This window comes from Peromyscus maniculatus, chromosome 13 (assembly GCF_049852395.1).
Source record: "Peromyscus maniculatus bairdii isolate BWxNUB_F1_BW_parent chromosome 13, HU_Pman_BW_mat_3.1, whole genome shotgun sequence".
Taxonomy (NCBI): Eukaryota; Metazoa; Chordata; class Mammalia; order Rodentia; family Cricetidae; genus Peromyscus; species Peromyscus maniculatus.
In genome coordinates this window covers 53,818,714-53,834,438 of record NC_134864.1, presented here as the reverse complement: position 1 = coordinate 53,834,438, position 15,725 = coordinate 53,818,714, and the positions used below count along the sequence as shown (strand labels likewise).

Genomic DNA, 15,725 nt, shown 5'->3' with positions numbered 1-15,725 from the left:
CGCAATGTAAAACATGGGATGGAGAGATTCATCTTTACCATACATGGAAGAAGTATGCTGTAGTGGGATGGGAAAAGATGCCTTTTATAGAGAGATTGAGACGTGGGACCCTCTTGTAGAAAAGAGAACTATAGAGAAGCATATCTTGTGGACATGAAAGAACTGTCTGGGCTTGAATATTGTTATCCTTAAAGCATTGTACCCATGTCTATTACGTTTTCACTTTGTAACCACAAGTAGCTGCCCGCTGACATTAAATGCTGCAAGAGCAGGATGTGTCCGGCTCGATGCTTAGTTAAGTCTGCAAAAAATGCTGAGCTCTGTGTCTAGAAGAAGGTTATGCAGGGGGTGGGTTATGTATTTGGGGACGCATAAAGGGGAACAATGGCTTTTATAATGATTACTGCGTATTTCTTAAAAGTAAAAAATAGGAGCCAATAATAAAGCTGCTCGTGTGAGCCTGGTGGAAAACTCTGTTGAAGTATAAATAAAGATGGCTCATTTCAGGGCCGCTTGAGTGCAATCCACTTGGCGGTCAGAAAGTTTTCCTTGCGCCGACGCCCCTTCCCTGTCTCGGGACCTGAACCTGAGCCGAGGCTGGACCCCGCCAGCCAACATTCTCTGATCGTTCTGACTCAGTGGCCCGTGAATATTAACTAATCGGTGGATTAGCCATTAATGGATGTAGTTCTTCATGATCCAGTCTCAGGAGTTAGTGCACTACATATGAACCTCCGGGGGGGGGGGGGGCATTTCATATGGAGCCTGAGCACAAACCCTTCCTTTTTGTCCCTAAAGGCTCTTAGCTGAGCTGTGTGCACACCTGGACAGTCCTGACCTTTGTCCTTACCCTCCGTCGCTGGCCGTCCCCACCCCTCAGCTTGTTGCATGTTCTCGCTTCCCGCTTTGCTGAGTCCCTGACCGCCCGTCAGTTCCCTGCCTTCCTCTGCCTTCAGCAAACCCCTCCATCTCCGCACCTTTTCTTTCTCTTGATCTTACATCTCAAGGAATGCTTTCATTTTCTTCCTCTTCCCCTCCCCACCTTTGCAGTGCCGGTGTTAGTCCGCAAGGCCACATCACCTCTGTGTAGCTTAGTCCTCCCCCATGTCGTTTTGCTTGGATAATTTTATTATACTCTTCAGGACTATTCATGTCCTAATGCAAGGAAGAATTAAAAGTCACTTCTTTGAAATATTAATAACTGCTGGGTGGTGTTGTGCACACCTTTAATCCCAGCGCTTAGGAGGTAGAGGCAGGTGGATCTCTGAGTTCTAGGCCAGTCTGTGGTGATATTTCATTTGTGCTGAAATGTGGGGAAAAATTTTATTTGTATGTTAATAAAGTTTGCCTGGAGATCAGAGGACATAGCCAGCCATAAACAAAAGTCAGGCGGTGGTAGGACACGCCCTTCATCCGATCACGTGGTAAGCAGAGTCTCTGTGTGTTCAAGGACACAGCCAAGTGTGGGGACACACGCCTTTAATCCAGTACCAACCATAGAGACCTGGAGGTCTGTACAGACAGGCAGTGTCGAGGAAGTGAGGTAGCTGGGCTAAGAGCCAATGAGAGGGCAGAAAAGCAAGGCAATAAAGGCGCAGGCTAGACAGGAAGAAGCTCGCTCTCTGGGGAAGCTACGTTAGTGTGGTGAGCCAAGGTTAGCTGGTGTCTCTATTTCTCTGATCTCTAAGGCTTTCAGCCCTGTATTTGGCTCTGTGTTTCTTATTTAATAAGACTGTCTAGAAATTCGTCTATACCAGCCTGGTCTACAGAGGGAAATCCAGGACAGCTAGGACTATATAGTGAGAGCCTGTATCTGGAAAAACAAAAAAACCAAAACCGAACAAAACAAAATATTCGTAATTTCACAATTATTTTTGAAAGAAATTTTGTATTCTTTCTGAACAGCTCATTTATGATCCAGAATGTCATCTGCTGAGGCTGAGGCATGGTGGTGCATACAGTCCTCACACTGGGGAGGCTGAGGCAGGAAGGTTGGGGGTTTGAGGTCAGTCTGGGCTATATAATGGGAGCGTGTTTCTTTCTTTTTTCTTTTTGAGACAGGATTTCACTATGTAGCTCTGGTTGTCTTTGAACTTGTTATGTAGACCAGGCTGGCTTCGAACTCATGTGCTACCATGCTTGGTTGTGATTATTTCAACAAACACATAAACAAATTCTGAATCCTATCTGTTAAACTATAATCCTGCCTCCAGGTATAGTTTAAGGTTAATTTTTCTGCCATGCCGTATTACGTTAGTTGAAATTACTGTAGTATTTTACTTTGATTATTTTGAGTATGTCTCTAAGTTGTGTCCTTTGAGGATGCTTGATAAAATTGATAGCACATGTTCTTGAGTTTTGATAGTTTATACATCATATACATGTGGCTTACTTATGTGAGGATAACTCATAATGGAATATTGCAGCATTGACAGTCTCCTGTGACTTGATCACTGGAATCAATCATAACTGTCATTCTTGTTAATGTACATTGATCACACGTGACAGACTTTGAGACTGACTTAAAAGATGTCTTTTAGGAAAAGAAAACATCTGTCTTATATTTGGACATCTAGTACTAAGTCAACATATAATACTGAAATTATCAAACGAAGCTTACTAGAATTCTCTGAGACAGCCTGCATTCACACACTGAAAGGGATTCATATGCTCTAGCAGGTACATTGGTTATGCTTGCCTAGAGAACAGAAAAAGTGCTGTGTGAGTCAGTTATAATATGTGCGTTATTTTGCAGAGACCTACAAAATAGATGAATTAAGACATCTTTTCTCAATCTGTGGGTCACGACCCCTTTAGTGGGCCACATGACCCTTTCACGGGGTTGCCCAAGACCATCCTACATATCAGATATTTACATTTTGATTCATAACAGTAGCAAAATTGTGGTTATGAAGTAGCAATGAAAATAATTTTATGATTGGGGTTACCACGAGTGAGTAACTGTATTAAGGGGTCACAGCTTTAGGAAGGTTGAGAACCACTGGATTAAAGCATGCATGAACAGATCACAGCCCAGCTTTTGTTTAAGTGACTTAAACTATAACATAGCTATAACACGAATTGTTTAAAGGTCTTATTAATAAAAAACCCAGAGCCAGATATTGGGGTGAACGCCGAAAGATCAGAGAAACAGAGCAAGCCACAGCCAACCTCACTTACCAACTCCTCAGCCTCTAGAGTGAGACTTCCTGTTTCCTTACGCCTTTCTGTCCCCTGCCATCTTCCTTCCTTCCTAGTGCTGGGATTTAAAGATGTGTGCCACCACTGTCTTGCCTCTATGTTTTATCTAGTGGCTGGTGCTGTCCTGTGATCCCCAGGTAAGTTTATTAGGGTACACAATATATTGGGGTGCACAATATATCACCACACGTAGTTTATGAGCTCAACATTAGTCTCTTAGCTGTGTGGTCACCCTGGGTTTGATGTCAAAACTAGCCATGTGACAAAGCTCTTTTACAACTTGAAAAAATGAGTCTCAGTAGAAAAATGTTAAAGGAATGAGCATGCGTTATGCAGAGGAAGATATAAATGGCCACTAATGAAAAACAGTGTAAGTCAAATGAAGCAATGTTGAGTTTTTTGGGTTTTTGTTTGTTTGTTTGTTTTTTTGAGACAGGGTTTCTCCATGTAGCTTTGGTGCCTGTCCTGGATCTTTCTCTGTAGACCAGGCTGGCCTCAAACTCACAGAGATCTGCCTGGCTCTTCCTCCCAAGTGCTGGGATTAAAGGCATGCACCACCGACACCCAGCTAGCTTTTTTTTAGACCGAGAAGTTTTGAAATTTTAGTGCACAGTGCTTTTAAAGGCATGAGGCTCAGAATTATGACACTGCTGAGGAATGTAAGTTGGTACACAGCTTCCAGAGGAACATAGCAGAGAAGTTTAAAACGTTACCTCTTAATCCAGCTAGTTCACATCTTGTTTTGTTTTTTGATTTTTCGAGACAAGGTTTCTCTGTGTAGCTTTGCGCCTTTCCTGGAACTCACTCTGTAGACCAGGCTGGCCTCGAACTCACAGAGATCCACCTGGCTCTGCCTCCCAAGTGCTGGGATTAAAGGCGTGCGCCCCCACCGCCTGGCTAGTTCACATCTTGTAAGAGCTAAATGCATTCAGTGGTGTATTCGAAGATTACCATTTAAGCCCTTTATCATAGCAGAAATTGAAAGGGCCTTAAATGTTCAGCAATAGATGAACTAAATAAATGATTAAACTCTATATAATAGATTAGAATGAAATCATTAAGAAAGGTAGCAGAGGTATTTGTTTATTTATTGACCTGGGGAGCTGATGGCATAGGTCTGAGGCTGTAGCTCAGACCTATGTTTGTGTGTACCTAGAGTGCCCAGGCCATGGGCTTGATGCCCAGAGCCTGCTCCTCAAATGCTGTGTCAGCTTGCCAGGGCAGATATAATAAAGCACCACCAATTCCCAGGGTTGTTTCATTTGAGGCTGGGTCTCACTGTGTAGTCCTAGCTGGCCTGGAACTCACTATACAGACCAGGCTAGCCTTGAAATCGGAGAGATCAGCCTGCCTCTGCTTCCCAGCATCCCATGGTAGCTCACAGCCATCTGTAACTCCAGTTCCAGGGGACTTGATACCCTCTTCTGACCAGAACTTTTTGGGCACCAGACATACATGTAATGGACATACATACATGCAGGCAAGACACTCATACACATACAATAAAATAAATCTGAAACAGTAATTTCTATATTTAAGTTACCTATAATTTTAGCTTTTCTTTAATTACTTATATTGCTGACCTGGGTATTGGTGGCACACACCTTTAATCCCAGCACTCAGAGGCAGGCAAGCAAGCAAAAATCACTTATATTTCTGTATAATTTAAAACATCACACTAACTAATTACCTGTGCATTGCTGAATATTCACTGAAATTTATATGAAGCAAAGTTATGTAGTTCATTGAATTCTTAGGAACAAAGGAGGATTAGATTGAATTCAAGCTGCGCAGTGGTGGTGGCACACGCCTTTGATCCCAGAACTTGGGAGGCAGAGGCAGGCAGATCTCTGTGAGTTCTTGGTCAGCCTGGTCTACAAAGTGAGTTCCCGGACAGCCAGGACTGTTACACAGAGAAACCCTGTATGGGAAAAAAAAAATCGACTTCAGTATTTCCATGTGGTTGTCCAATTAACACAGTGTAATCCATAGAAAAGGCTCATTACACTGTATGTCACATCCGTCGTTTATCAGCTCGATGTGTGGGTCATTTGATTTATCTACAGTTATCTGCACATGAATTACGTAAAAACATGTGACACGAAATCTTCAGTCCTTAAATATGGAAGAATACTGTTCTGTTTATTTTGATCTTTATTTTTTTCTCTTTAATTTCTGTATTTCATAAGAATCACATAAACGATCTGTCTTTAGATTTATTCCTAAATTGTGGGGTGTTCCTGTGTACCACATGAGTGTGGAGGTCAGAGGACAACTTTGGGAGTCAGTTCTCTCCTTCCACCATGTGGGTCCCAAGGATGGAACTTAGGTTGTCAGGCCTGGTGGCAGGTGCCTTTACCTGGTGAGTGAGTCAGTGACCACCCCCATTTCTCTTTAGTTTTTGTTTTAATTTTACGCCTCTCTGTCTGTCTGTCTGAGAGAAAGAGAGAGAGAGAGAGAGAGAGAGAGAGAGAGAGAGAGAGAGAGAGAGAGAGAGAAGAGAGGATGACTTGAGGGAGCTCTCTTGTGTGAGTTCCTGGGATCAAATTCAGTTGTGTTGACAAGCACCTTTATCTTATGAGCCATATCACTGTTCTGTCAGGTTTTTTTCTTTTTTTTTGGTTGTCATTTCTAGAAGCTTCTATCAGTGAGTCCAATCCGAGAGCCAAGGCTTAACAATTAATTGAATAGAGAGAGCTTAATATCAAAATTATAATGGACTGGAGTAGTAAGAGTGTCTGGTCAGAACAGAGACTCCGAGGACTGTGGAATAGCGGAGCAGTCAGCCGGGTGTGAGAGGGTTCTCAGAGGTGCTCTTCCCTGGAGCCATCCAGGCCCTGTCGAGTGTGTTGACGGCTGTGAATGGCAAAGAAGATTCTGTGATCCACTCCAATAGTACGTCCCCTGGGCCTTATTGAAAATCATCCTCTACTGCCCTGTGCTGGAGGGTGGTGGGGAGATCTGTCCGTGGAAAGGTGTCTCCCCGAGGCACAGCTTTCTTAGCAGACAGGATGTCCAGCTGCAGGACTCTGTGAAAGGATGGGGGGGGGGGTGCTGCAGGAGTTGCGGCCCTTTAAGGCAGAGCTGGTATGCAGGGCTTGCTGGTGCACTGCAGGGGGGTGGCACTGGGCCGCTGAGGGCATTGCAGAAACCTGCTGGGCGATCGCAAAGGAGGCTGGAAGCAAGACTCTTCCTTTCTGGAAATTTCTCTCTAGTAAATTCCGCTGTTAGCTTTACATCATGCCGCAGAGCAAAGGAAGAATATTTAGCAGGCAGAAAGAGTGAATGGATAACTGGTATGAGGTCTTTCGACTTTATCAGCATTTTCTGAGCGTCACTTTTCCCTCACATACTATTATTTGTTTTCATTCTTTTCCTTTTCCTCCCGAGCACCGCTCTCTCTACCATTCAGCGCCTCCTCCGCCTGTTTTCTGATGCCCTCATTCAGCTACTAGTTACGCGTCTCTTTCGTTCTCTCCTTCTGCGGTCTCTGATCCAAGGCGGTGTTCCTCGTCTACGCTGCTGTTCTTGCCAGTGGTAAACTGTTACTCAGTGTACTGCCACGTTTGACTTGCTTGTGTTTGTTTTGTTGAAAAGTTTTGACACCCGTCTTCATGAGGGAATGATGTAAATGTTTTTTTTTTTTTCCTTAGTTATACTTCTGTCAGATTTTGGTATCGAGGTTCTTGTAGCCTCATGAAACGAAGAGGAAGTACCCCCACTCCTCCTCCAGACTGTTAGGCCTGGCATTCTTCTTCTCCTGCTATTGTTGGTTGTTTTTGCTCTTTTGAGGGTCCCGCCACCCAGCTCCCAAATAAATCACACACGGAGGCTTATTCTTAATTATGAGTGCCCGACCTTAGCTTGGCTTGGTGCTATGTAGCTTGAGTTTTCCTGCCTTACCCACAGTCAGGACAAATCTTTGTCACCCGCCAGTCCCACAGCCGCTCAGACCCAACCAAGTAAACACAGAGACTTATATTGCATACAAACTGTATGGCCATGGCAGGCTTCTTGTTCTTACAGCTTAAATTAATCCATTTCCATAAATCTATACCTTGCCACGTGGCTGGTGGCTTACCGGCATCTTCACATGCTGCTGGTCATGGCGGCTGGCAGTGTCTCTCTGCCTCAGCCTTCCACTTCCCAGAATTCTCCTCTCTCCTTGTCCCACCTACTTCCTGCCTGGCCACTGGCCAATCAGTGTTTTATTTATTGACCAATCAGAGCAATTTGACATACAGACCATCCCACAGCACTTCCCCTTTTCTTTTTTTTTAAAAGGAAGGTTTTAACTTTTACACATCTCCAAAGCCAGCTTGGTATATTTGGGAATTTGGGCGTAGCTTCTCTTACTACTTCCTGCTGGAGGGGGGCGCTGTATCTATGGGGACACAAAGAAAATTTTAGGATCATGAAATAGTCCATGAGGTTGTATCGTCTGAGCCAGTTGCCTTGAAATGATTCTGGATGTTGGATCATCTGGGCCATGGTGCCATCGGAGATCTTTCAGGTGGTCTTGGCTGGTCAAACCTGATGTATCTTAATCTGGAACAAATCCATAGCCTCTGGCTTTCTGTAGAAACAAAAGCAGAGCTTCTTTTCCAAAACAACATATCCTTATAGCCAAATTTTGAAGTCAAGGTACCTTTAAAATACACATTTTGGCATAACTCAACAGCTTTTGCAATCAAATGTTTTTCTTCAGTTACGAATATCAAAGAGAACATAATCCAGATTCTCTCTGTGGTAGCCATCTTTACATGGCTTATTTTTTATATTACCTTGAGCCTATTGCTTTAAACAGCAGCCTTCTTAGCACTGTGGCTGCTGGCTCCGCCCACCTCAGCTTCCCAACATGGCGGTGGTACGTTTTCCGCCAGCTCTGGGAGCCATCGTGGGTCTATGCTTTTATCCAAGCAGTGTGTAGCCCAGAAACCTTTTTTTTTTTTTGTTTTGTACTAGCAAAGGCTAAATCCACCACGCAGCTTAATGTGCCACTTGCAGAGGCCTCATTCCCGCCATACTGCAGATCGAGCACACACACCAGTAACTCAAACCGGCAGCTGCTGCTCATTTGAGAGAGACAATTAGGAAGCTGTTTTTAGTTCTGTTTTAGAATCTTTTCTCAGGTTTTAGGTGGAAACTCTTGCCAACTCGTTGGGCGCCATTTGTAGCTAGAGTTTTCCTGCCTTGCCCACAGTCAGGACAAATCTTTGTCACCCGCCAGTCCCACAGCCGCTCAGACCCAACCAAGTAAACACAGAGACTTATATTGCTTTCAAACTGTATGGCTGTGGCAGGCTTCTTGCTAACTGTTCTTATAGCTTAAAATAATCCATTTCCATAAATCTATACCTTGCCACGTGGCTGGTGGCTTACCGGCATCTTCACATGCTGCTTGTCATGGCGGCATCTGGCAGTGTCTCTCTGCCTCAGCCTTCCGTTTCCCAGCATTCTCCTCTCTCCTTGTCCCACCTACTTCCTGCCTGCCCACTGGCCAATCAGTGTTTTATTTATTGACCAATCAGAGCAATTTGACATACAGACCATCCCACAGCAGTGCTAGCCAGTTTTACTTAAATTATCCCATCTATTGTTTGCCTCTGGACTTTTATCTTTCTCTGTTCCTGTATACCTTTCTTTGTTTCTTACTCCGTGTCTAGCTGTGTGGCTGGGTGGCAGGCCCCTGGAGTCCTCCTCCTTCATCTCTTATTCCTTCTTCTCTCCTCCCAGATTTCTCCTTCTGTTTATCCTCTCTGCCTGCCAGCCCCACCTATCCTTTCTCCTGCCTTGCCATTGGCCATTCAGCTCTTTATTAAACCATCAGGTATTTTACACAGGCACAGTAACACAGCTTCACAGAGTTAAAGAAATGCAACATAAACAGAAGTAACACACCTTAAAATAATATTCTACAACATACTGCTTTTAGCCATTCCAGGGGAAGGTAGTATGTCTCATATGATTTTAATTTGCATTTCTCTAATAATGAATGAGGCCAGTCATCTTCTGTCTGTGTGTTTATAGAGTGTGCTGCTTTATTTTGGCTTGTCTTGAATACACATTTGTTTTACTGGCAGTCCAGATAAACACATATATAAAGAAAATACTAAACTTTTCTTTTGGCAGAAGTCAAAATTTATACAGATTAAAATGCCTTACGTTAGCCCAATAAATGGTTTTGACTCCTTTAGGAAAAATAACTGTCCAAAAGCATTTTTCCAGATTATTACACATTTCCAGAATAACACCCTCTAAAATTCAAAAATGCTACTATAAAAAGATGTCTATACCATATGGCTTTATGAAATAACTTCTGAATTTTTTATTTTTATTTAAAAAGTTTCTTAGGTCTTAAATATACTGTCAGCAAAATTTTCTCTCTTCACTTAAAAGTGTATATTCTCTGAAGATGGGACATACATAACTTTTTGAACAAAGAATAAATTTTACAGATTCACACGCACACACACACCATTTCAAGAGGAAGTTATTCCGAAGGAGGTGACATGATTTTCTCTTCTTTCTAAAACTTCTGAGTTATCGATGAGATCTTTTTTTAGATTGATTTGTGGATGTTTAGTTTGCATGTATGTCTGGGCACTGTGTGCATGTTTGGTGTCCTGGATGGTCAGAAGAGGGTATGACATCCCCTGGAACAGGAGTTATGGCTGGTTGTGAGCCAACTCCCCGATGAGGTCTTTTAGTGTGCTTGTTTGCCATCCATATGTATGTCTTTGGTGAAATGTTTTTGTTGGGGGGGGTTGTTTTGTTTTGTTTTTTGAGACAGGATTTCTCTGTGTAGCCCTGGCTGTCCTGAAACTCACAAAGATCCCCCTGCCTCTGCCCTTCTGAGTGCTGGGATTAAAGGCATGTGCCACCCCCCCATCCCCCGGTCCAAGAGTCTAAAAATACTGTGTGCCAGTCAGTCCCCTTGGGACGTCCATGTTCTGCGAAGTTCTTTTCTAACTGTTTGCTTTGGAAGAGCAAATGTTTTCAACTTCCATGAAGTATTACTTTCTGATATTTCTCTTTCATAGTTGGCGTCTACTAAAATCTCAGCCCCTGCCAGGCAGTGGTGGTGCACGCCTTTAATCCCAGCACTCGGGAGGCAGAGCCAGGCGGATCTCTGTGAGTTCGAGGCCAGCCTGGTCTACAGAGAGAGAGATCTAGGACAGGCACCAAAATTACACCAAGAAACCCTGTCTCAAAAAACAAAAACAACAACAACAACAAAAATCTCCGCCCTTCTCCCTCTCTACAGACTGTATGTCTTTCTCTTTTGTTTAGTCTGTCCTTTTTCAGCGGATCCTTCTATACTGTGTGGATATGACTAAGGTCTAGTTTTCTTACGCACCCGTTTAGCTGTTTAAAAGACGATCCCATTGAACTCTCCTGGACCTTTCTGTCGAGACTCTGTCCGCCACGCTTGTGGGGCTGTTTTTCCTGCTTGTCTTTTCCCTTGATTTGTGTCTGCCCTTGAATGTCTGACTCATGCGGGCCTAAACGCACCGTCTTCTTTATTGTCCACTGAATTCATTGATGGCTTCAGCCCACTGTTGAGCCGTGTGGTGGAGTTTTATTCTTAACCCTGGGCTTTTCTGTTCTGAACTCTTATGCAGGGCCCTATAAAGCGTGTCTTTCAATTGACGGCCATTATTTGTGGAGACTTCATTAGCCTAGTTTCCTTTTGTTCTTTGCCTATAATTTAAGCTAATTGATATAAAAGTCTATTTTTTCGTGTTTTGGGATATATATATATATATATATATGTGTGTGTGTGTGTGTGTGTGTGTGTGTAATTTTATATATATATATGATTTTTTCCTTTTATTGAAAAAAATCATATATTTTATTTTAATATATATTTTATTTTATTTTATTGACAATAAATTTGTTCTCACATAGTATATCCTGGTTATGGTTCCCCTCCCTCTTGTCCTCCCAGTTCTTCCCCATCTCTCCTCCTGTCTGGATCCACTCCCTTTCTGTCTCATTAGAAACCAAACAGGCTTTGAAGGGATAATAATAAAATAAAACAGAATAATTTAAACCAAAAGCTATCAAATCGGAATGGGACAAGACAAACATGGGAAAGAGCCGAAGGGATGTTCTTCAGTCTGCTGCCTGAGCGCCTTCATAGACAGTTTCCTCAGGTCTCCATTCCCCGTGGATCACCAGACTTTCTTCTTTGTTTGCGTGCCTCGATTTTTCGAATTTAAAACTGCACACTTCACATACATATGGGACAGCTCTTGATATCAGGTTCTCCGCCTGCCTGGGAGTTTGCGTCTGCTGCTGCCTGTGTGATGATGAGTGGTCGCTCATTTAGTGTGTTTTCTAAACTCTCTTTGTGGAGTCTGGTTTTGGTCACATGTGGCTGTGAAGCATCTGTTCCCATAGCTTAGTGCCCAGCGAGTGTGTTGACAAGATTCACCCACCAAGATGCTGCCAATAAGAAAAGGAGGAGAGGCCAGGCCGGGATGAGAGAGAGAGGGAGAGAGGGAGAGAGGGAGAGGGAGAGGGAGAGAGGGAGAGAGGGAGGAAGGAGAAAAAAGCTCTCAGTGGTCCTAGACTGGCGCTGTGCTGGGAATCCTCTTTAACACTTACCCAGGCTCTTTATACCCAACCTTTGCTTCCACTTCCTGCTTGTACAGATGTTGATGCTTGCCAGATGTGAAAGCTGAGGGTCTTCTGGGGCCTTCCCAAGCATGTGGTCTGCCTGTGGGCATGCACACAGTAGACACCCCGGTTCAGTAAGTAACCCCCTCCTGGGAGCCTGTGTTCTGGACTCCTCATCAATTCCCCGAAACCCTGTAGCACCCCCATACAGGCTCTGCTTTCGTCAGCCTGTCAGGGGGGCCGGGTTTGGGTCAGACCGCTCCAGGGTCCTGCTTGTCAGACTCACACCCTGGACAGGGCAGAGCAGGACTGCGTGAGATTTCGTCACACTTCTCCACACAGCCTGTAGTGTAAAACTTGGAAATGATTTCTAGCACTCTCCACTGGACACTTCTAGGGCAGCTAAATCCTTAGGCAGAGAGAGACTGCTATCTGTGGATTGTTTTGCTGAGGGCATGGAATTCATGTTTCTGTTATCTGTCTGTTGTGTGGTGCTGGGGATTGAACCCAGGACCTGGTGCATGCTGGGCATGTGACCAACCACCCAGCTACACCGTCAGCCTGAAAGTCATTTGGAAGCTGCATAGTATTGTATCAAAGTTCTTGTAAGAAATGTCAGCTGGCCCAGTTGATTAGTCTTGACAATTTGGAATTTCTAAGGACTCCCTCTTTTCCCAAAGATAAGTTTATATTCCAAATGTCTCCCTTTAAGGAGGTCCGTTCCTAAGAAATGCTAGATCTTTTTATTTTGAATGTTTATTCTCTTTCTCACAAAACTTAATTGTACTTCTTTAACCTGCAATGAAACTTTAATAGAATTCAGTAGAGGCAACAGAAAGAGGCAGAGCTCTTCTATGTCCCATTAAGGGCTTTGCATATACCGGTTCAGAAATCTGTACTGTTCCATGTGATGGGGTCTAATTATCTCTCACAGCCATGCAGGGTAGGAGGTGTTGTCCCAACTTCACTGTGGAGCATCTGACCTATAGGTCAGACAAATTGCTGGAAGTGACATTGCTCTGCAGGGTCACAACCAAAGGTAAAATCAAGGTGTGTGGGTTTTTGTTGGTGTTTTTGCTCTAAAGTTTGTAGTCTGTTAGCAATACTGTTTTTATTTCATGGGGGATTTGATAAATGCATGGTGAGACAAAAGATGACCAAGGCTCTGAGAGGTTCCTCTTTAGAGCAGTGTTGAACACTTTGACATACCCATGCCTGGTGGAGTCATGGGTACCTCCCCAAATCTCTGCTGTTTGAAATCAGGCGTCTCTGTTTTGTTCTGCTTAATGTCCGTTAGGTTTAAGACTTTTTCCATCTTGAATTTCTAGTTTATATTTTCTGTGTTTGTTGCTGTGGCCATTCTGTCTTATTTTCGAAATTAGTCCTTTTATTGACACTAACGCCAAACTACTGAAGATGTAGTCACAGGTTGAGACACAGACTGAAATACCTGAATGTTAAATTGGTTACACAGTTGTGTATGTGACATGTGCCATCTTCCTGAGTCCCCCTTCAGATTTAGAGAGAGAAAAAGTAAAGTGTTATCTTTCTGTTCTTTTCAGCTTTCAGAAGAGTTCTTAGATAAATGGCTGTCCTACCCAGAGACCCAGCACGTGCCCCTGAGCCAGCACATGCTTGGCTTTGCCTCGAAGTCTGTCACACGCATGGTCCTGGGTAGCACGTTTGAAGATGAACAGGAAGTCATCCGCTTCCAAAAGATGCATGGCACAGTGAGTCAAGGGCAACATTTAAAATGATTCTTTTATCAGACTGCATTGACTTTACCTCTCAAGAAGATGTATGTGTGTGTGTGTGATGTTTGTATGGCTGTTTGTACACATATGCCCATGTATGTAATGACCCAAGATTAGTACTTGGTGTCTTCCTTTTCTCTGTCCCATCTTATTTTTGAGATATTTTGATATCGCTCCCTGAGCCCTGAGCTCAGCGATAAGCTACGGTGACTGGTCAGGGATCTTCAGGGAGCTTCAGGGATCTCATCATCATGATGCCTTCAGCATAGGGTTGTAGGCGTGTGTCACGACGCCTGGTGTTTTAGTAGATCCAGAACTCTGGTTCTCACGCTTGCATAGCGGGCATCTTACCAACTGAGCCGTGTGCCCAGCTGTGTGCCCATCAAGGAGACGTAAGCGTCTTTGTTTGGACCTAAAAAGAACAGAGGAAGGTGAGATGTCTGGTCCTTTTTTGTATTGGGTGAAGGACTGTTTTCTTTTTAGGTGAACACATTTTGAAATGTAAAAAAGTGTATGATTAAGTAAAAAAATCAGTATTTAATCAGTATGTTATAGAAGTACTATTGAATTCTAGAACAAAGAGAAAAGCTACATTTAATCGACTAGATTGTGCCCTGCAGAGAAAGAAGTTCACAATCAGTGGCACATGGAGACGCTGGTGAGCTGAACATGATGAGCAGCAGGGCCAATACAGTCTGACTGAGGAACTCAGGCTTTCCTACACTCATGTGGAGTTCTTAAGTCGATTTCAACATGAGAATAACTTATTTTTTGAAGTCATATTTAGGTCATGAATTCTACCACTTCTCATATTTGAGCAATTATTCCTTAAATTATTTAAGTTCTTAAATTGTTTTTTCTTTTCTTTTCTTTTTTCTTTTTTTTTTTTTTTTTTTTGGTTTTCCTAGACAGGTTTTCTCTGTGTAGCCCTGGCTGTCCTGGATCTCGCTCTGTAGACCAGGCTGGCCTCGAACTCAGAGATCTGCCTGCCTCTGCCTCCTGAGTGCTGGGATTAAAGGCATGTGCCACCATGCCCAGTTTAATAGTTAAAGCAATGTGTTCTAAACAAAAATCACCAGGAACTGGAGGTTACTACCCTGTCACTATTTAATATTGCATGTGTGTGTATGTGTGTGCAGGTGTGTGGGGAGGCCAGAGGACCACTTCAGATGTCATCCTTAGGATTGTCATCCACCTCCTTTGAGATGAGGTCTTTTCATTCTTCTGGAGCTTACCAGTCTGCCCAGCAAGGGATCCCCCTGTGTCTACATCACCTGCTGCGATTACAGTCGAACATCCTCAAGTCCACTGTCTTAGTCAGGGTCACTATCGCTGCGATGAAACACTGTGACCAAAAGCAATGGGGAGGAAAGGGATTATTAGGCCACTTCCACATCACTGTCCATCGCTGAGGGAAGTCAGGACAAGAACTCAATCAGGGCAGGAACCCGGAGGCAGGAGCTGTCTCAGAGGATATAGAGGAGCACTGCTCACTGGCTTGTTCCTTATGACTTGCTCACACTGCTTTCTTTTTTCTTTTTTTTTTCTTTTTCTTTCTTTCTTTTTTTTTTTTTTTTTTTTTTTTTTTTTTTTTTTTTTTGAGACAGGGTTTCTCTGTGTAGCTTTGCGCCTTTCCTGGAACTCGCTTTGTAGACCAGGCTGGCCTCGAACTCACAGAGATCCGCCTGCCTCTGCCTCCCAAGTGCTGGGATCAAAGGCGTGCACCTCCACTGCCCGGCCACAGTGCTTTCTTATAGAACCCAGGACACCTACCCAGGGACAGCATCATCATGATGGGCTGGGTCCTCCCACATTGATCATGACTAATAATAAAATGCCCTACAGCTGGGTCTTATGGAGGAATTTCCTCAGTTGAGGTTCCCTCCTTTCCGATGACTCTATCTTGTGTCAAGTTGACATAAACCTAGCCAGTCCACCCACTTAAAAATATTTATTTTATTTACTTGCTGTTTTAGTTATTTGTATCATTAGTGTTTGCACGTTTGTGGAGCCTAGAAGAGGGTGTTGGAGTTACAGGGATTTTGCTTGCTACATGGGTGCTGGGTTCCAGACTCTGGTCCTCGTGATTCTGTGGCGAGCACTTGTAACCACTGGGCCTTTTCTCCCGTCCTCCACATTTTTGTG

The 15,725-nt window shown here is 43.7% G+C and overlaps 1 protein-coding gene across 2 annotated transcripts in view; it reads left to right on the top strand.

The window, feature by feature from the left end:
* Nucleotides 1-15,725, top strand: part of Cyp20a1 (cytochrome P450 family 20 subfamily A member 1) — a 54,358-nt gene that overhangs the window by 17,575 nt on the left and 21,058 nt on the right. For both annotated transcript variants that reach the window (XM_076550311.1, XM_006975020.4), the window contains one exon: nucleotides 13,389-13,556. In XM_076550311.1, coding sequence (XP_076406426.1) covers nucleotides 13,389-13,556 — 168 coding nt within the window. The remainder of the gene's footprint in view (nucleotides 1-13,388; nucleotides 13,557-15,725) is intronic.